Raw genomic sequence first — 22,008 nt, forward strand, 5'->3', positions numbered from 1 at the left:
CTGCAGCAAATGCATGATGCTATCATGTCAATATGGACCAAAATCATTGAAAAATGTTTCCAACAGCTTCTATGTAACGAAGAATTAAGGCAGTTAAGAAGGCTAAAGGGGCTTCAACCAGTACTAGCAAGGTTTACTTAACAAAGTGGGCAGTGAATGTAGATCCTAATATTGAGAGCTGATTAATCAGAAGAAATCAGATATAAAAAACTGTTTATGTTTTTTATTAAATAAATGGTTGTTTTGTTAGGGAAAACACATTAGGATTATCCTATGTTGTCAGTTTACTTGCTTTGCACAGTTCATAAAGGGTACCTAAACCTTAAAAATAATGTAAAAGATTCTGTCCTACGAGTAAATAGAAATTGTGGCTGGATACGTTTTCAATGTTCTGGCTATGAACATTTTTAGCAAGTACAGAAAATACCCGTGGATGTTGCCAGAAATGCTGTGTTCTTGTCACTTCCTGTGAGTTGCGAAGAAAGCATCCTTCTTTTTGTTGTGTAAACTACTAGTCCCATCAATACACCATGTAATAGGGATGAACAAAGGGAGACTTGTTTGAAGTTCAGCCTGTTGGGCAGCCATAACCATAGATGTCTTAATGAGAGGGCACACCTGGGCACTGCCCAGGGGCCCTAGCTGCATGGGGGGGGGCCTGCACTTTCCCCAAAGCAGCTGGTCCTTGAGCCCACGCTGCCCTGGAATTGGGGGCCCAATGATGGCACTGAAAGTGATAGATACACAGGGGAGGCAGTCTGCCTCCTACTTACTTGATGTCTGTTTGCCTGCACTGTCATCATTGCAGGGGCCCCAGAGCATTACTTTGCCCAGAGGCCCATACAGTTGTGTTCAAAATTATTCAACCCCCCAATGCTGTAAAGGGTTTTAGGGAATTTAGTGTACATTTGTAATTGTATTCAGAATGAAATCCTACAAGGACTTCTTAGGCCCCATACTCACGACCAAACATGTCTGCTGAAACTGGCCCGCAGGCCAGTTTCAGCAGACATGTTTGGTCGTGTGTGGGCGCGAGCGGGCCGAATTCCAGCAAACATTTGCCCGCCGGGCCTTTTCCCAGCAGACAAATATTCCTGGACTTGTTTTAAAACAGCCCGCTGGAATTCAGCCCGCTCGGACATGTACGGTCGTCAGTACAGACCTACCGTACATGTCCAGGCGCCCGCCGTCCCTCGCATGCGTCGAATGACTTCGACGCATGCGTGGAAGCATTTTAAAGGCGGGCCGCCCACGTCGCCGCGTCATTGTCGCGGCGACACCGCGTCATCGACGCGGCGACACCGCGGACACGCCCCGCGTATTGTTTACGCGCGGACTTCTGTACGATGGTGTGTACAACCATCGTACAGAAGCCCTCTGGCAGACATGTATGGTGGAAACGGTCCGACGGACCGCTTTCACCATACATGTTTGTCCGTGTGTACCCGGCCTTAAAGAACCATATGCAACTAAAATGACATCAATTGGTTTTGTAATACAGTAGTACATGTTTATTTTGTGAATTCTTCACTTACACAATTATTCAACCCCTTAAAGACTACCACTCTAAAGAACAGAGGTTCATTGAAGTGTTTTCAATCAGGTATTGAAAACACCTGTAGATGTCAGGGAGCAGCAATAAAGCCTAATAAGCACCAATCAGACAGCTTTAAAATGACTGTGATATTCAGATGCTTCTAGACATTTACTGGTGTGGTTACAAACATGGTGAAGTCAAGAGAATGGTCCGGGAAGACAAGAGAAGAGGTGATTACTCTTCACAGGAAGGGCAATGGCTATAAGAAGATTGCAAAGATGTTAAACATACCAAGAGACACCATAGGAAGCATCATTTGCAAATTCAAGGCAAAGGGCCCTGTTGAAACGCTACCTGGTCGTGGCAGAAAGAAGATGCTGACTTTGACTGCTGTGCGCTACCTGAAGCGTAGAGTGGAGAAAAGTCCCCTTGTGACTGCTGAGGAACTGAGAAAAGATTTGTCAGATGTGGGTACTGAAGCTTCTGCTCAGACAATATGGCGCACACTGCGTAATGAAGGCCTCCATGCCAGAACTCCCAGGCGCACCCCCTTGCTGTCTCCAAAGAATAAGAAGAGTCGACTGCAGTATGCAAAAATCATGTGGACAAACCACAGAAGTTTTGGGATTGTGTTCTGTGGACTGATGAAACAAAATTAGAAGTGTTTGGGCCCATGGATCAACGCTATGTTTGGAGGAGGAAGAACAAGGCCTATGATGAAAAGAACACCTTGCCTACTGTGAAGCATGGCGGGGGGTCAATCATGCTTTGGGGCTGTTTTGCTTCTGCAGGTACAGGGAAGCTTCAGCGTGTGCAAGGTACCATGAATTCTCTTCAGTACCAGGAGATAGTGGATGACAATGTGATGCAGTCCGTCACAAACCTGAGGCTTGGGAGACGTTGGACCTTTCAACAGGACAATGATCCCAAGCATACCTCCAAGTCCACTAGAGCATGGTTGCAGATTAAAGGCTGGAACATTTTGGAGTGGCCATCGCAGTCACCAGACTTAAATCCGATTGAGAACCTCTGGTGGGAATTAAAGAAAGCAGTTGCAGTGCGCAAGCCTAAGAATGTGACTGAACTGGAGGCTTTTGCCCATGACGAATGGGCGAAGATACCCGTAGATCGCTGCAAGACACTTGTGTCAAGCTATGCTTCAAGTTTAAAAGCTGTTATAACTGTAAAAGGATGTTGTACTAAGAACTAAGATTGAATGTCAACTGGGGGTTGAATAAAACTGATAATGATGTGAGCACAGAAAAGAGATTTGTGGTTATTTCATTATAAATGTTATGTTATATTTGTCTGACCTACACGTGCCTCTTTGATTTAATTGTAAGCAGGATGACTGAATGATCAAAATCAGTGTCAAACTGGGCAAAACAATCAATTTCAGTGGGGGTTGAATAATTTTGAATACAACTGTAATGCTATTAAGACAGCTTTGGCCATAACTACCTCCACAGATACAATAAAGTAATGTGTAGGCACAATAGGACGAAGTGTGTTATTTTCTGGATCACCAGGTGAGAATGAAAGAAAGCCTAAAAACGATAACCAATGTAGCCACAACAACTAAGGACTGGTAATGTGCAATATATTACATTTTGGTTTTGAGGTTTAGATTAGCCTTATGGCGTTAAAGGTCTTTAAACAACTGTACCAGACATAAGCTTCAACATGATCAGCTGTTGCCCATTTCTAGTTTAAACTCTAATGCCTAAATCTTCATGCAAATTAATTAAAGAATGGGAATTCTCAGCTGTGGTGTAAACAGAAAAAATGTTCCAGCTAAAAAAAAATGTAAAACATTACAGACAAATTTCTTCTGATATGTAACCAGATTCTTGATAGTGTTAACAGTTTCAGTAATATCAGGTCCCAATTTAGACAGCACTTTTGAATTCCAGACACATAGCTCCTGATGAAATGGTCGGCTATTACCCTGTCTGCATCATTAAAAAAGAAAAAACTGCCCAATAAACCACCTCTAAAATGTAATTTTAATGCTGCTTATTTTCTTATTACACACAGTGGGATAATCTAAACTTCCTTCAGTGTTTTGGTGAAAAGAACTACTACTAAAATAGTATTTTCTTTTAAACTGGGACACTTTGTAAAAGGCACACAAAACAATAAGGTTGATATGTCTTTTTATTAGTTATCAGTATAGGCTTGTGTTGGCATCACAACGTCAGATAATATATCAGTAGCATTTCATCTAAAACCATTTGTCATATTCTGGCTTAATTAACGGGCAAGAAATGGTAGGGAGGTGGAAAACGGAGGGCATTGTGTGACATTGTTCAGCTCTGTTCCATAGTCCTGTAGGTTCAATGGATTAAAGTGAACCCATGCAGGGTTAGGCAACATGCCCACTTTATTGCAAACCCTAGCAGCTACTTATTCTTGTTTCCCCCAACGCCTCTGTTGGCTCATGGAAGTGAAGAAAACAAGCGCTAAGAAAGCTCTAGGATGCAACACCAGGCCTCTCTACCCAGCCCTATTTGACAGCATTATGTGCCTTAGTGGCAAAAAATAACTAGCATCATCTCTAACACATGGGAGGAAGACTAGTGAGTCACATGCTTGGAAGTACCGAATATATCACCTCACTTCCATAGGTGATGGTGGGAGAGCAAAGAGAACAACCAGTTTTGTGGTCAGAATTAAAATAACCATATTTCTCTGCCGTAATTTGTCAAAGCCCAGAATTACTGTAAAGTCCATGTACTTTCTGGGCTCATCAACTTGTGTCTAATGCCGCGTACACACGATCATTTTTCGGCATGAAGAAAATGTTGTTTTTCAAAAACGTCATTTAAAATGACCGTGTGTGGGCTACACATAATTCTTCAGGTTCTGAAAAACGACAATTTTTTTTCGAACATGCTGCATTTTTTAAAAGTCGTTTTAAACTATGTCGTTTTTCGGGTTGTAAAAAATGATTGTGTGTGGGCTAAAACGACGTAAAATACCCGTGCATGCTCAGAAGCAAGTTATGAGACGGGAGCGCTGGTTCTGGTAAAACTACCGTTTATAATGGAGTAAGCACATTCATCACGCTGTAACAGACAAAAAAGCGCAAATCGTCTTTTACTAACACGGAATCAGCTAAAGCAGCCCAAAGGCGAATGGAACTTCCCCTTTATAGTGCCGTCGTACGTGTTGTACGTCACCGCGCTTTGCTAGATAATTTTTTAAAACAATGGTGTGTAGGCAACGTCGTTTTAATGATGAAGTTGGGAAAACTTTGTTTTTTGGACATGCTAAAAAAACAACTTTTTTTTCATGCTGAAAAACGATCGTGTGTACGCGGCATAAGGCTACACTAGGTACTGGGCAGTAGAAGGTTATGGGCAAAATCTGAACATCTGGGTTAAAAGAAGCAAAGACCAGTAGCACAATGGAATGGGGACAAGTAAGAAAGTTTTAACACAAAGTACACTCATCTCTAGCAATTCTAATGTTCAATGTTTATATTTGCACAGAGCTTTTCGGTTCTTGATGCCAGTGATCTACTACAGCACTGAAAGCAGTTTTACTAAAGTTCAGTTGCAGCACCACCTACTTTTAAAATCTGATATTGTGGCACAATCATTTTAAAAAATAAATGTGGTCAATGATTTGTGTAACTGGTCAGATGTCAATCTGTTACAACAGTAGGTTGTGGTTGCAACTGTTGATTATGAAAGAAGTGGGGGTAGCAACATGGTACTGCCTAGATAAACAATGGGCATCGCTTTAATCTTTTGTTTGGCATCTTAAATTATAATTAGCTCCAGCTATCACTGCCAGTGGAAGGAGCCACAGATGAACAGCCAGACCCTACCAAGTCTTATTTCAGTAAAAGAAGCTGGCCATCCCTAAAGACACCAGCAGGCATACAGTACAGTACAGTAGTATTAAGTATACATGTAAGGCAATTATGACAATGGCTGTATTCTCTGTAATGTCTATTATTTGTGCTCTGCATAACGGCTTGCATAAATGAACAGGATGTGGCAATTATTCCTGTTCACACATAACAAAACTACTCCCTACATATATTATAATACATGAAGGGCATCCCACATATTACAAAGTATCTTATAAAAAGAAAGAAAGCAAGCAGAACCGTTAAATGTCTAGTGGGCTAACAATAGTGAAGTCGGAATCCTTGCTGTTGTTGCTGCTGTCATCATCTGGACTGGAACTTAGATTGCCAGAGGAAAGGTGTCCACCCATTAGAGGGTCCGGGAAGGTTAGTGGATTGGATGGAGCCGCTGGTTTCTTGTCTGATGGACCTCCATTTTTCTGCAATGGCTCCTTTTGTGCGGACTCTGAGCCTGCATTGCAGTTACCGGTTTCACCCTCCTTGGAGATCAGGATATAATCATCTGATTGCCGGCTCTCTGTACTTCCAGAATCGTCACCTTCTGCCTAAAATGGGGAATGAACAAGTGTTACAAGTTAGAGGAGAACATTTTAAATGAGATGTACAGTTTGCATACCCTGGCAGAAATTGTAAAATTTGGGCATTAATATTGAAAATATGACTGATCATGCCAAAAAACTGTCTTTTATTTAAGGATAGCAATCACATGAAGCCATTTATTATCACATCGTTTTTTTTATTTTTGTTTTATCCTTTTTAAATCGTTATAACAGAAATCACCCAAATGGCCCTGATAAAAAGTTTACATACCCTGGAATATTTGGCATTGGTACAGACACAGAAGGTGGCACACACAGGTTTAAATGGCAATTAAAGGTTAATTTCCCACATGTGTGAAATTTAAATCACAATTAATGTCTGTGTATAAATAGTCAATGATTTTGTTAACTCTCGCATGGATGTACTAAGCAGGCTAGACACTGAGCAATGAGGGGGTAGAAAAGAACAATCAAAAGGCTTGCGTAACAAGGTAATGAATCTTTACAAAGATGGGAAGAGATATGAATAGATATCAAAAGCCTTGAATATGCCAGTCAGTACTGTTCAATCACTTAATAAGAAGTGAAAAATGTGGGGATCTCTTGATACCAATCCAAGGTCAGATAGATCAAGAAAGATTTCAGCCACAACTGCCATAGAAACTGTTCGGGATACTAGGTAAATCCCATAGGTAACCTTGGGAGAAATACAGGCTGTTCTGAAAAAAGATAGAGTGGTTGTTCTTAAAGTGGAGTTTCCATCCCCAAATATTTTTTTCATTATTGTGCTCATTAGACCTAAAAAATAAATTATTTTTTTATTCACCTGGAAATGCCTGTTGCTATGCGGTCCCACAAAATCTGCCTCGGCTCCTCAGCACGCTAATGCTCCTGGGAAATGTGTGTCATCATTTCCCAGGATGCAGTGCGCTTCCCCATTATAACTCCCCATACAAGACTTCCAGGAAGTAAGTGCTTGTGGGCTTCACAATGCCCACAAGCAAAATGACAACGGTGTGGACATAGTTTTATAAACTATCTCTTTTGAACAACTATGCGGAACGGCGGCGGATTGTAAAATAGTAAGTGACCGGATTTATATTATAAAAACACATGATGAAAGGACATACAGTGCCTTGCGAAAGTATTCGGCCCCCTTGAACTTTGCGACCTTTTGCCACATTTCAGGCTTCAAACATAAAGATATAAAACTGTAATTTTTTTTGAAGAATCAACAACAAGTGGGACACAATCATGAAGTGGAACGAAATTTATTGGATATTTCAAACTTTTTTAACAAATAGTCTCCCTATAAATGCACATGCACTGTGATAGTCTCAGAGGTCAGTTTAAAGCGCAGAGAGCATCATGAAGAACAAGGAACACACCAGGCAGGTCCGAGATACTGTTGTGGAGAAGTTTAAAGCCGGATTTGGATACAAAAAGATTTCCCAAGCTTTAAACATCCCAAGGAGCACTGTGCAAGCGATAATATTGAAATGGAAGTAGTATCAGACCACTGCAAATCTACGAAGACCTGGCTGTCCCTCTAAACTTTCAGCTCATACAAGGAGAAGACTGATCAGAGATGCAGCCAAGAGGCCCATGATCACTCTGGATGAACTGCAGAGATCTACAGCTGAGGTGGGAGACTCTGTCCATAGGACACAAATCAGTCGTATACTGCACAAATCTGGCCTTTATGGAAGAGTGGCAAGAAGAAAGCCATTTCTTAAAGATATCCATAAAAAGTGTTGATTAAAGTTTGCCACAAGCAGCCTGGGAGACACACCAAACATGTGGAAGAAGGTGCTCTGGTCAGATGAAACCAAAATCAAACTTTTTGGCAACAATGCAACACAGCTCATCACCCTGAACACACCATCCCCACTGTCAAACATGGTTGTGGCAGCATCATGGTTTGGGCCTGCTTTTCTTCAGCAGGGACAGGGAAGATGGTTAAAATTGATGGGAAGGTGGCTGGAGCCAAATACAGGACCATTCTGGAAGAAAACCTGATGGAGTCTGCAAAAGACCTGAGACTGGGATGGAGATTTGTCTTCCAACAAGACAATGATCCAAAACATGAAGCAAAATCTACAATGGAATGGTTCACAAATAAACATATCCAGGTGTTAGAATGGCCAAGTCAAAGTCCAGACCGGAATCCAATCGAGAATCTGTGGAAAGAACTGAAAACTGCTGTTCACAACCATCCAACCTCACTGAGCTCGAGCTGTTTTGCAAGGAGGAATGGGCAAAAATTTCAGTCTCTCGATGTGCAAAACTAATAGAGACATACCCCAAGCAACTTACAGCTGTAATCGCAGCAAAAGGTGGCGCTACAAAGTATTAACTTAAGGGGGCTGAATAATTTTGCACGCACAATTTTTCAGTTTTTTATTTGTTAAAAAAGTTTTAAATATCCAATAAATTTTGTTCCACTTCATGATTGTGTCCCACTTGTTGATTCTTCAAAAAAAAAAAAAAAAAAAAAAATACAGTTTTATATCTTTATGTTTGAAGCCTGAAATGTGGCAAAAGGTTGCAAAGTTCAAGGGGGTCGAATACTTTCGCAAGGCACTGTACATTTAAAAAATGCTAATTGTGGTTGGAACCCCGCTTTAAGGAGCACAATACGATGATACTTGAACAAAAAACAGCTGCATTGTCAAGTTGCCAGAAAGAAGCCTTTACTGTACAAGTTCCACAAAAAAGCCGGGTTACAATATGCCCAACGACACCGTGACATGCCTCATTGGAATGCCCAAGGCTTCTGAGAACCAATCAACAATCCTAAATACTGCCCCATGAAGCAGGTGAACAGGTCATTAACACTCTATAAGCTCTGACATACTATTTATTTTATTGACTAGAAAACTGAAATTTATATTTTATGGGGACCTTAAGGGGAATCAAGATTCATACAAAAGAAACCAAAAACCTAACTGGCTTCTCAGATTTAGACTACTTTCACACTGGGGCGGCGGGTCCCTTAGCGGTAAAGCGCCGCTCGTTTTAGCAACACTTTACCGCTGTTTGAGCCGCGCATTTTGCTTCATTCAACGCTTTTAACCCCCGCTAGTGGCCAAAGACGGGGTTAAAAGTGCCTGTGTTGCAGTGCTTCCAAAGCACTGCCCATTCACTCCAATGGGCAGGGGCGGTATAGGAGCGTTGTATACAGCGCTCCTACACCGCCCCAAAGATGCTGCTTGCAGGACTTTTTTCCCATCCTACAAGTGTACCGCCCCCAGTGTGAAAGCACTCAGGCTTTCACACTGGGGAGGCATAAGAGGCAATTTTCAGGCACTATTTTTAGCGCTAAAACGCTTGAAAACTGCCTCAGTGTGAAAGGGGTCTTAGAATACAGAATATGTGAGCAGCTTTCCAAGCTGTATTCATATCTGCTATTTAAACATACCATGTTGGTGTTTTGTTTGCATGCATTGAAATTTGATCTGTGCTTGTTTAGATGTTGCTGTTAAGTGCAGCCATTGGTATTTCCTCCTTTGTGATATGGAAGCTGTGTAAGGCTGGATTGTTTATAATGGCACTCACGGACATTAGCCTTTTCTTGTTTATGTGCTGGATAGCAGGGAATGTTTCTATTTTTATGGCAGCATGAGTTGTATGGGTCATGATGACTAGAAACTGGATGAGCCCAGCAAGACCCACCACAGAAAAAAAGTAACTAATAACAATACAACTGAAATGTCGCGCTGTCTGCTATATGTTCTTTCCTTTATACTGTATGTGAATTTTCTTATTAAAACTCTTCCTAAACCTCACCCCCATCTTTAGACTTGGAATGGCAATATGGCAAATCTGGTATTAGCCAGAAAGGCTAGATCTAGGTTCTAGGCACACCTGGACCTCCAAACCTTTGGTAATGTAGGTGGTGTTTAATACAATAGTCACCGTTTGAATGCTCTAGATCAGGGGTCTCAAATTGGCGGCCCTCCAGCTGTTGCAAAACTACAAGTCCCATGAGGCATTGCAAGGCTGACAGGCATGACTCCCACAGGCAGAGGCATGATGGGAATTGTAGTTTTGCAATAGCTGGAGGGCCGCCAGTTTGAGACCCCTGCTCTAGATTCACTACTCCCAGAAATTCTATAGCACTGGCCCTGACAGCTGAACTGCAAAATTCTGTCTGCCATACAAATCTAGAAAAATAGTTGCATTTCAAGGTATCCAGCATATGCATCATGGATGGATCCTTATGGCTAAGCCCACTGGTTGGACGAAATGCATGAAGGAGTAAGGATCGCATTTGGGTCATGTACTTTCTAGTACAATAGAGTAAGATTAATTACCTGGCTACCTCGGAGTGTGACTATATTTTGGACTGTATGTCCATGTGTGGTGGGAGCTACATCAAGCCCACTGGCAGCATTCTGCACCCTTTGTGATGAGAAGCTGCTAAAATAAGTAAAGGAAGTGTAGACACAAGACGATGGCGGGAGTCTCTGGGCCAGATTCACAGAACAGATACGACGGCGTATCTCCTGATACACCGTCGTATCTGTTGTTCTATCTATGCGGCTGATTCATAGAATCAGTTCCGCATAGATAGCCCTAAGATCCAACAGGTGTAATTGACTTACACCTTCGGATCTTAGGATGCAGTACCTCGGCCGCCGCTGGGTGGAGTTTGCGTCGTATTCCAGCGTCGGGTATGCAAATTAGCAGTTACGGCGATCCACAAAGGTTTTTCCCGTCGTTACGTCGGCGCAAGTCTTAGTTTCCCATCGCAAAATTAGGGGTACTTTAACATGGTGTAAAATTACTCCACCATGTTAAAGTATGCCCGTCGTTCCCGCGTCGCTTTTGAATTTTTTTTCCCGGCGTAAGTACGTTACGCACGTCGCGATTCACAAACACGTCGCGCCGCCGTAATTTCGCACAAAGCACGCCGGGAAAATTGCGAACGGAGCAAGCGCAGTACGTCCGGCGCGGGAGCGCGCCTAATTTAAATGGTACCCGCCCCATTTGAATTGGGCGGGCTTGCGCCGGACGTGTTTACGATACACCGCCGCAAGTTTACAGGTAAGTGCTTTGTGGATCGGACACTAACAATGAAAACTTGCGGCGGTGTAACGTAAACGGGTTACGTTACACGGCCGCAATCGTACCTGAATCTGGCCCTCTGTTTTTGTGGTTTCATCACCTATTAAAACAAGTTCTTATTGCCGGTCTCTCTACAGCAAATAGTCTGGATCCCATTCAAGTATTTTAGATGTATACTAAAAGATGCAGAGGCATGCATGTACTAAAACATACTACAGCTTTATGTTTCTGTTTTCAGTTAACTTTCTTTTTATATCTGCAAATTTTTGTTTAGGAATGCTAATCCTTTAAGACAGTACACTGCCAATTTATGATACTACAAACTTCCCATGCTTTTCTAATTTCAGAAGATGCATAAAATAATAAATTAAAAAATCTCATTAAAAGACCCCATTAAAGAACATATTTTATTATTACGCGGCTTCACGAAAACCACATTGAATTATTTTTATTTTATGTTTCAGCTAGGATAACGCTGGAAGAGCCTCTAATAGGGTTTACTGGCCAAGATCCAGCTGTGCGATGATGGCACTGATCCAAGGATAAATGAAAGGTTTGCCCAAAGGATCTGGGGATATACAGCTCATGGAATGAACAGACATTCAGATGTGGTTTAGCATGAAAAGGGAAAATAACAAGCCACGGACAAATGTATACATACTGTATTGAGCCCTTCTCAGATTTAGGGAATTTACCATGACATGAAGCATGTCTCCTTTGCTGCTGGCTAAATGGATGATGACAGGAGGAACTTGTAGTGGCTCTCCCAGATAATGACCTTATACATAATGCTATATGTCTTCTTGACATCTACTGTACCATTGTTCAAGATCAGGGACTACTCAATATTAAACACATTAAAACTTGCTGAACTCTGTCTTCATGGTGCCATTGTCTTAGTGCACATTGTTAACAATGTTTTTTAATGTTTTGTAATTACTGTTGTTTCTGAAAGACTAAATATTGCGAAAACATTTTTTTTAGTGTATATAATGAAAGTTAAATTCCTCTGAGGATATTTCTGTCCGTAATTCTATTAGGAGATTTTCTCTCTATTTCTATCTCTGTGATGCCTGTACAAGAAAAAAAAATGGGGGTGGGGGTTCATCTTTTACACCTGGCCCCCATCCTCCTGCTGTCATACTTTGGTGGACTTTCAGCACCTACTCAGATGGACTGTTAGGCCTACCAAATATTGCTTTACACTATAAAGCAGAAGAAATGCCCAGGATTTATATTTGGTATTATAAAGTAAACAACAAATTATAAAAGCCTCTTGGAAATACCCTGGCAGGTAAAAAATCAAGCACATGCATCATGGGTCCACAACATACTGTAGAAGTTTCTCAGGATCTCCTTGAACACACCATACATTAAAGATCTGGGACTGCTTTAACAAATTTGGCACCTCCGCCAATATCCTTAGAGGCTTTCCATGGTTTCGACCCCCAGTGTATCCCTAGCTTTCTTACAGTTGAGGGGTGCAGACAGAGATCCGCTATTTCAAATTCAAACATCAACCCATGAACAACCGGAGACAGAGGTTTTGACAATTTCCAATGGATCACTGGAGATATACACATTTACTCAATTTTGTTACCAAATGTTTCCCACTCACGAGATTCCTAAATTTTCTGTCCCTCTTTGAGACTCTCTGTGTAGCAGAAGCTGAAACATACATTCTTTTCTTAAGAATCTGAACTTTATTATGATAAGGAATGGGAAAGAGAACTTGGATGTACCTTCTCTGCCCACCAAACAAACAAGATAGTTCGATTATCTCAGAGATATTCTATCAATATACGAACTCAGGAACCCTGTTATATCATGTCTAGGCCTATAAACATTTATAATAAAAGTATATTGCCATATATTCTTAATGTGCCAAAAGCCTTATTGCAGTGTTCTGAAAAGGCCTCCGTTCCCAACCATTGCTAAATGGGTTACTAGTGGCAATACCATTATGAAGGTTGAATGCTGGAGCTTCTCAAATATGACACATTTTATGAGATTTTGGCAACTTGGATACACCACCACAGTGAAAATTCCTCAAAAAAACATCCAACCAACCTTGATCAATAAAAAAAAATCCAAGTACATAACCTCTCAGACATTCTCACAGCAACAATAACCATCCTCTTTTCTTCTTAACCTAATCATCTCATTTACAACTGTCCATTGTTTAATGGCTGACCCCCTCCTACCCGTCATTAGTTTGGTCCTTTACTTATTGGTCCTAATTACTGATATTTAATATCCTCAGTTGCACTGGCTGCTTTTCCTCACCCATGATTATCTTCCCTATGTGCTCCCTACCTAAAGCCATGTACACATGGGCCAAATGTCGGGACACATCGTCTGGTTCAAAAAAACTGTCTGACATTTGGCCAGAGTATATTGCCACCCTGTCTGACAGAAGCTGGCCATTTGGCCGGCTTCTGTCAGACGAGCATGCTGGAAAACCAGCAGAGGACGACTCCCGATCAGCGCTCTCAGCCAATGGCAGAGAGCGCTGATCAGAGTGTTCTGGCGGGAGAGTGGGGGGGAGGCGTCCTCCTGTCAGAACACAACAGTTCAGCAGGGGAGATCGCTATATTAAAGAGGAAGTAAACCCTCATGATTTTTTTTTATTTTAAAAACCCTGCAAGAGAAAGTCATAATGAGCTAGTATGCATAGCATATTAGCTCATTATGATCAACTTACCTGAGATTGAAGCCCCCGAAGTTCTCCTCCGTGCCCTCCGCCGCCATGTCTCCGACGATCTTCTTCCTGTTATCACCGTCCGATCCCCGCGAATGCGCGAAAATTCGGCAATAACCCCCGAATTTACTATTCACAAAAACGGCACACTCAGTGCGCCTGCGCCGTTGTCTTCGATGTGCATGGGCCATAGACATTGGTGCCCGTTTTTGTGAAAGTATCTCCTTAACTGTGTAGGTTAAGGAGATATTTCTTGTACCTACAGGTAAGCCTTAATCTAGGCTTACCTGTAGGTGCAAGTTGTGTGGTTGGCTTTACAACCACTTTAACTTTGCATGGTTAGTACAGACGGAAAAAAACCCTCTAGAGGTGGCACTGTGTAGAAGCACTAAAAATACTAAAAAATATAATTTATAGTGATCATAAAAAGGTGTCTTTACCTTTTTATGATCACTCTTTACTATTACATATACATTTGTATGATTCCTTGTATGTTCTACAACGTTTTTAATCCATTTGTACCATTAAATAATATTTTTAATAATTTGACATCTATTTCGTGCCTATACAGTCCCACCTCTAGAGTTTTTTTTTGTATATATAATAGAGATGATGGCACTTCACATACTAAAGCCTGACAATTTTTTTTTGTTCAATCAAGAGAAAGGCCGGTATGGGAGAGACCTGTCATTCGCACTGCCCATTACCTCACTTCATAGTGTGTAACCTGGCTCAGCCTCAGTGCCACTGCATTGCTGAAAGGCAGCCAATGGCTGTACAGCAATGCCAGTTTCTGAAATTCCAGCCAATGAGGCTGTAGCAATGTTCCTGCATGATGTTAGCCCTCCCACTTTCCACAGTGATGTGAGAAGGAAGGAGGAAAAAAATACAGAGGAGAATAAGTGAAATAATAAAAGAGGTGAGTGAGGACGAAGTTAGAGTATATTTTCAGTTAGTACATTTTCATACAGAAGTAGGGAGGACCCTCACCATGCCAACATCCAAAAAACATATATTTAAGGATTGACCAAGTCCAAAAATTTGTGGACACACAATGAGAGAGAGAGAATCAGTAAAAAAAAAGTATACATTTTAATACAACATAATAAAAAACACATAAACAACATACAAACAACACACTGTATGGACACAGTTGCCAGTTACCCAATAATGCAGTTATAGAAGACTGGACCTAATGGTACAAAGATTAATTTAATACTGTATCAAGGTAAGAGAAGAATTTCGGATCCAGTAATGCCTCCAAAAACATGCTCGTCGACAAGCAAGTTTTTGGAGGCATTACTGGATCAGAAATTCTATGCACAGAGTCTGGGCATCACCAGGGGGAGAGATTGTGGGGGAGTTTGGGGGATGAAGTATAGCAAGAAGCCTCTGGTGGTAGATCAGTGTCCTGGGAAAGGTGGGGATCTTGTGTGGTCTGGTCTCAACACGAGTAGCCCATCACAGGTAGAAACACAGGCCAGTAATCACATGTAGCAGATCACATGATCTTTGTGTGGCCTGGTTCTAATTCAAGTCCATGCAGATAGCACATCGCAGCAGTGGAAAACAACATGAAGCTCTGGTGTAGCCTGACTTTAACTCAGGTCCACAAAGGTAGAACTTTACAGGAGAAAAGTGAGCAAGAAGGTCCTGTGTGGCCTGGCCTCATCTCAGGCCCATGCAGGTAACACACTGCAAGAGGGGAAACACACATGTGTGCCGGTTCTGTGCACCTGGCAGCAACTCAGAGTGCACACAGAAAACCACATCTTTAAGAGAGGAAGCAGACACCAGGAAGCCACTAGCAGCACATTACAGGGTCCTAGGGTTGGTGGAGGGCACATCGCAACAGAGCAAGAAGGGAAGATGTGTAGTGCCCAGGTCCACACAGGCAGCATCATCATCCAGAAAGTGTAAGGAGGAAGAACACACACAGCCCCCGCTCAGATATTTAACCCTAAGAGGGGGCATGATCCCATGGCCAGGTAACATGATGCTTTGTGTCAGGTTGTGCCGGTGGCAGGCTCTGTCCACTTTTACCCCAGCTGCTCAGGAGTGTGGCTGAGGGTGAGCTCTTTGCCCCCAGCAGGCACTGCAGAGGTTGGGAGACAGAGGTAGGCAGCCTTTGTCCTGTGCACTCGAGAAAAAGGGAATAACCCCTACGATCTCCTTCTCCTTCTGCACAGAGGGAAAGAGAACAGTGATGCTATATCATCTATTTATATATTACATTATGCATTTTAGAAGAAGGTTGTGTGCCGGAGAATCTATTAACTGTCACAGTGTTCTGCACTAGTATAAAAACAAACTAACAACACATAATTGTATTTAATGAAACTGAAGTTACCTCAAGCAAGTGTACCTTTTTATGGCATTGAGCTTCCTGCATCTCCTTGGCAAGACCATCACGTTCATCTTTTCTTTGCAGGTTAGAGCAATAGTGATCATCTCTGATGGTTATCTCCTCATTCTCTTCAGCTTCAAGAAGGCTTTGGTTGAACCTTAGCGATCCTTTTAAAATGTCCTTTACCTGGTGGTAGATAACATAGCTCAAGTCTACATTCTTATCAGAACCTCTTGCACACATGTTATACAAAAGCCTTCCCTGGCCTAGCATGGCACACTTCCCTACATTTGCATATACCAGCAAAATATGCTACCAACTGTCCAATGAAATACTGTATATAGCGTAAAAGCAAATATAGATAAAAGCTCAATCAATCCTTTCCCAAACCATAAGGTCAGGCTGTCAGCAGACATATGTAATATGGTAATTAAATGTGATAGAAATGGCAGCTGGACGTATGTTTTTGCTGATTAACACAGCATGAAAACTTTTAATTTACAGCTAGACAACCCATCATATACGGAACAAATTCAGAATTTCAGGAAAGAAATGGATACTGTTTAGATAACCTCCCAAATTAAGTTTGGGAAAGGCAACTTGTGTAAAGTATTGATCCTACATTCATATAAGATCCATATGCAGAAATTTTCATTAAAAAATTAACACATTCAGCTGTGTGCTAGATCCTTCTCATAAAGCAGATTTTTACTCCATAAAATACCCGAGTAATTTCCAAGTGGTGATCCAATCTTTTGGAATACATTACTAATCTTCAGTGTTGCAGCAATATCAGCAATAAGGTTGTAATCCAAGTAGAAGTCCAACTTTATACTGGTATTATGTCTTTCATAATATGTTTGAAGCCAAACCTGATGATCAAACTCAGCTTCAAAATTTCACAAGAATGTACACAGAATTTGGGGCCGACATTTGGAGGCAGGAAAAAGTCGAATTACTGAAATTTGACAATGTGAAGTAGGTTCTTTTACCATAAGATTAAAAAAAAAAGAATACATAACATGGTTTGATTTCTTATAAGATACAGTAGGTGTTTGTGATATTGTGTTTTTAGCACGACAGCATCGCGCTGATTCTCGGCGACATGGTGCCGAGATCTCGCACTCACTGGAATAGTGACAGCACATCCCAGCAAGCGCGTCATAGAAGCGACGGGAGATCCGACTTGGATTCCCGCCAATTCTACACGTGTGCGGCGTTTGTTATGAATCCTGAGGGGGAAGTCCCCGCCGGATTTTAAATAAAAATCCGGCATGGGTTCCCCCCTCAGGAGCATACCGGGCCCTTAGGTCTGTTATGGGTTGTAAGGAGAGCCCCCCTACGCCGAAAAAAAACGGCGTAGGGGGTCCCCCTACAATCCATACCAGACCCGTATCCAAAGCACGCTACCCGGCCAGCCAGGAAGGGAGTGGGGACGAGCGAGCGCCCCCCCCCTCCTGAGCCGTACCAGGCTGCATGCCCTCAACATGGGGGGGTTGGGTGCTCTGGGGCAGGGGGGCGCACTGCGGCCCCCCCACCTCAGAGCACCCTGTCCCCATGTTGATGAGGACAGGGCCCCTTCCCGACAACCCTGGCCGTTGGTTGTCGGGGTATGCGGGCGGGAGGCTTATCGGAATCTGGGAGCCCCCTTTAATAAGGGGGCCCCCAGATACCGGCCCCCCACCCTAAGTGAATGAGTATGGGGTACATCGTACCCCTACCCATTCACCTGCAAGAAAAGTGGTAAAAACACAAATAAACCACACAGGGTATTAAAATATTTTATTAGTCTGCTCCGGAGGCCCCCCCTGTCTTCTTTATTAGCTCTTTTACCAGGGGGAGCTTCTTCTTTGACGTCTTCGGGTGGGTGGGGGCCGCCGTCTGGTTCTCTTCCACCGCCGGGGGGGGGTCGCTTTTAAAAAAGCCCCCACCCCCCGGCGGGTTTCCTCCGGCGTCTTCGGCGGGGGGGGCTTCTTCTTCCGCTATCCCGACGGGTCTTCTCCGCTATCCGGGGGGTCTTCTCAACTCTGCGGGGGTCTCCTTCTATGTTCGCCGCTCTCCGCTGTTGACTCGGCGCACCCCGGTTCTTCGTCTCGCTGTCCGGTGCCTTCTTCCGTGCTGTACGTCTTCTTCTCCTTCCGTGCTGTGAGTTCTTCTTCCGTGCTGTGACGTCATGTTCTTCACTTCTCTTCTTCTCCCGATGTTGACACGCCGGCTCTTCTCGCTGAAATGACTGATGCGCGCCTTGCATCGGACCTATATAGGCCTCACAGTCCCATCATGCTCTGTACCTACCCATGTGATACCTACCCACGTGGTAGGTATCACATGGATACCTGGTACGGCTCAGGAGGGGGGGGGGGGCGCTCGCTCGTCCCCACTCCCTTCCTGGCTGGCCGGGTAGCGTGCTTTGGATACGGGTCTGGTATGGATTGTAGGGGGACCCCCTACGCCGTTTATTTTCGGCGTAGGGGGGGCTCTCCTTACAACCCATAACAGACCTAAGGACCCGGTATGCTCCTGAGGGGGGAACCCATGCCGGATTTTTATTTAAAATCCGGCGGGGACTTCCCCCTCAGGATTCATAACAAACGCCGCACACGTGTAGAATTGGCGGGAATCCAAGTCGGATCTCCCGTCGCTTCTATGACGGCTCTGTCTCCATCGCGGCAAGCCAGCTTGGCGCTGGCTCCCGCGATGGGGCTCGTAGGTGCTCAATCTCGCCGAGAAAGAGAGCGAGATTGACACAAAATCGGGTTCACCTACTGTAGGGTAGTTGTGTACTCCTAGAATGTTCAGAAGGGACATTTTCTATGTCTTCACGCAAGGTTTACATACATTTAACACAGGATTCATACATTTTTCCAATCGAATTGAATAGAAAATGTTTGAATCGTGTCTGATTTATACACAGACCCTTAGGGGAGATGAACTAAAACCGGAACACTCAGAATCTGGTGGTTAGCTTCTAACTTCAGGTTGTTCAATTAAAGTGGTTATATACCCTCATGGTTTACTTGCACCTACAGGTAAGCCTACATTAAGACTTACCTGTAGGTGCTTGCAATATCTCCTTAACCTGCATGGTTAAGGAGATATTTCCAGAAAAGCGGGCGACGATATATCGCGCTGCAATTGAAGCAAATCAAAATGCGTGACGCTGTCGCCCAAAAGAAGCTTCTTCATGAGCGATAAGCTTTGTGATTGCAGCATAATTTATCGCGGCTAAACTGCACCACGCTTAGGGTGCCATTAAAAAGTAAGGGCATTGCAAATGTATTTTGCAACAATTTGGAATCTCGGGCAGAATCGCGGCAATTTCGCCCGTAATTCCAATCGCCTAGGTGTGAATGGAGCCTCAGAAGTGATTTCCCTTTAGGAGCATCTCACCAAAAGTTACATTTTTATTGCACCGGATTCCCAAAACCTGACTTGTACCTTAATGCAGACTTCTGAAAAAATTATGAAGGCAATCACACAAGCAGGAATTGCCATATGTGGGGGGAGTTCTGTACACCATCTGTGTACAGAACATCTCTAGGTTGCCATATTGCATTGCATTTTATAGAAAATTACAGTGCTGCAAATTGAAAACAAAAGTTGTAACTGTATATACTATATTGCTATACTGATTTATTTTCATTTGCTATTTTGTACCCACAAAAGTGGCGTTAGCCTTTAAAGTAACCCTGTACTGAATGAGAGTGTATGTAGGCTACCATTGCGACTGTTAGATCAGATTTTTTTTTTTTTACCATACTGATTAAATAAAAATAATACTTTCCCAGGGAACAATTAGATCAGTTCAGTTAGCTTGTTCTAAGTCAGTGAATCAGAAATATTGAATCCAGAAACATTTTTTTTGCAGAAGGAAAACATCAATATAACTGTATTTCTATTATTTACTGTAGGGTGAATCCGACAGCCTTCCTTTTTAAAACTCTCTTTAAATACAGGTAGCATAAGGTTTCTGGTATCACATTTACTGGCCTGAATGTCCTCTTCTGTGCATCACTCCGAAACTGGTTTCATTTGGTTACTAGGAGCTTGACCTACTTGACTTCAGAGCTAAGCCCTGCCAACCCTGTCCTATAAGAATGGCCTTATGAGTCACGGAACAGATGATGGCAGGTGAATGGGCTTAGCACCACAGTGTGTACTTAATGGATTCTCACATGTAAAAGAAACATATTGTGAAATATAGCTATACATACCTGCTTTAGTACAGCTAGAGACACCTGGATTTTATCTTCTCTTTCCAGCTTCTCTTGTAATATAGCATCTTGGATATGACCTGAGCCACAAAAGACAATAGTAAAACAATTTGAATGTATACAAAATGTACATACAAGTTATTTGGTAATGGTGGTCATACATGCTTTTGGTGGTCATGGCAAAGAAAGTTAACTCCCACATTCCCCTTCCCTAATAGTAATCATGGCAGTAAAAGTTAACCCCCAATGAAAGTTACCACCTACCCCTTCCTGTGTTGGAGGTCATGGCAGTAAAAATTGACCCACCCTTCCCCTTCCTGCACTGGTGGTCACATGGTGGTTAAAGTTGACCACCCTTCCTGCACTGGTGGTCACATGGCAGTGGAAGTTGACCCCCTTCTTCTTCCTGCATTGGAGGTCATGGTAGTGAAATGAAATCTCCATTTCTGGTGATGGCATTTAACCGCCCCCCCCCCCCACTAGTGATCCCTTACCTATCACATGCTCTTTCTTACCCCATGTTGGGACTTAACTTGTATTGGGGGTGGACATGACCCTGTCTTACAGTCTTTCTTTTAGTGGCAGGTAACGGAACACTGAAGCATTCCAGCGCCCGGCTCCCAAATGCCACTCTGCTATCTATATGGTGGCCAATAGCCCACGGGCCTCACACAGAGGTGTTAACTAGGGTCCGCAGGCTGTGTGTTGTGCACCAGTAATCTAGACTAAGGACATACTATCATTGCTGTTTCTTTTGTGTCTTACAGCAAGTATTTCACATGGATTTCTTTGTGTGCAATTTCCACATAATAACAGAGAGAAACAATAGGAATACAAATTAAACCTCTTAAATCAAATCATCTCATTTACCTAATATGTAATTAACCTTGCGGTAGCTGATGCTTGTTGTTGAAAATTTCTACCAGCAAATCAATTCTTACATATTGATGAAGCTACAGGAGCAAAGCGGGATAGCAAATATACAGTAATTCAATTTTTAAATACAGCTTAAGTCATGTTGCTCCTTTATTAGAATTTTATTGGATATGAGGTCATCTTTTCTCTGGATTTAAAGCTGAACTTCAGGTAGATATTAAAAAATACACAATTAATGCAGCTCTCTATTCCTTAAAGGGGTTGTAAAGGTACAAAAAAATCCCCTGAATAGCTTCCTTTATCTTAGTGCAGTCCTCCTTCACTTACCTCATCCTTCGATTTTGCTTTTAAATGTCCTTATTTCTTCTGAGAAATCCTCACTTCCTGTTCTTCTGTCTGTAACTCCACACAGTAATGGGAGGCTTTCTCCCTGGTGTGAAGAAAGCCGCTTGAAGGGGGAGGGGGCGAGCAGGAGTGTGAGGACACACACTAACACACAGCTCCTTTCTCTATCTGCAAAGTACAGAGAGAGAGTCCTGACTTGCCTGCTCGCCCCCTCCCCCTCAAGAGGCTTTCTCCACACCAGGGAGAAAGCCTTGCATTACTGTGTGTAGTTACAGACAGAAGAACAGGAAGTGAGGATTTCTCAGAAGAAATAAGGACATTTGAAAGCAAAATCAAAGGATGCGGTAAGTGAAGGAGGACTGCACTAAGGTAAAGGAAGCTATTTAGGGAAAACATTTTTTACCTTTACAACCCCTTTTAGGCTTTTTTCTCAAGAAGTGTAGGTATCTGAATTTGACCTGGTATCAGCCTCTTGCAGTCTACTGTACAACAAGGGCTC

At 42.7% G+C, this 22,008-nt stretch overlaps 1 protein-coding gene across 5 annotated transcripts in view; it reads right to left on the reverse strand.

Annotated features, from left to right (window-relative positions):
• Nucleotides 1-4,988: 4,988 nt before the first annotated feature.
• The window catches only part of TBC1D5 (TBC1 domain family member 5), a 723,038-nt gene continuing 706,018 nt past the window's right edge, over nucleotides 4,989-22,008 (reverse strand). For 4 of the 5 annotated variants that reach the window (XM_040352959.1, XM_040352957.1, XM_040352958.1 and 1 more), the window contains 3 exons: nucleotides 20,289-20,368; nucleotides 16,078-16,260; nucleotides 4,989-5,962 (listed from right to left, as the gene is read on the reverse strand). In XM_040352959.1, coding sequence (XP_040208893.1) covers nucleotides 5,660-5,962; nucleotides 16,078-16,260; nucleotides 20,289-20,368 — 566 coding nt within the window. In that variant the 3' untranslated portion in view covers nucleotides 4,989-5,659. The remainder of the gene's footprint in view (nucleotides 5,963-16,077; nucleotides 16,261-20,288; nucleotides 20,369-22,008) is intronic. The other variant, XM_040352961.1, reaches the window with a different exon arrangement.

Source organism: Rana temporaria, chromosome 5 (assembly GCF_905171775.1).
Source record: "Rana temporaria chromosome 5, aRanTem1.1, whole genome shotgun sequence".
Lineage (NCBI taxonomy): Eukaryota > Metazoa > Chordata > Amphibia > Anura > Ranidae > Rana > Rana temporaria.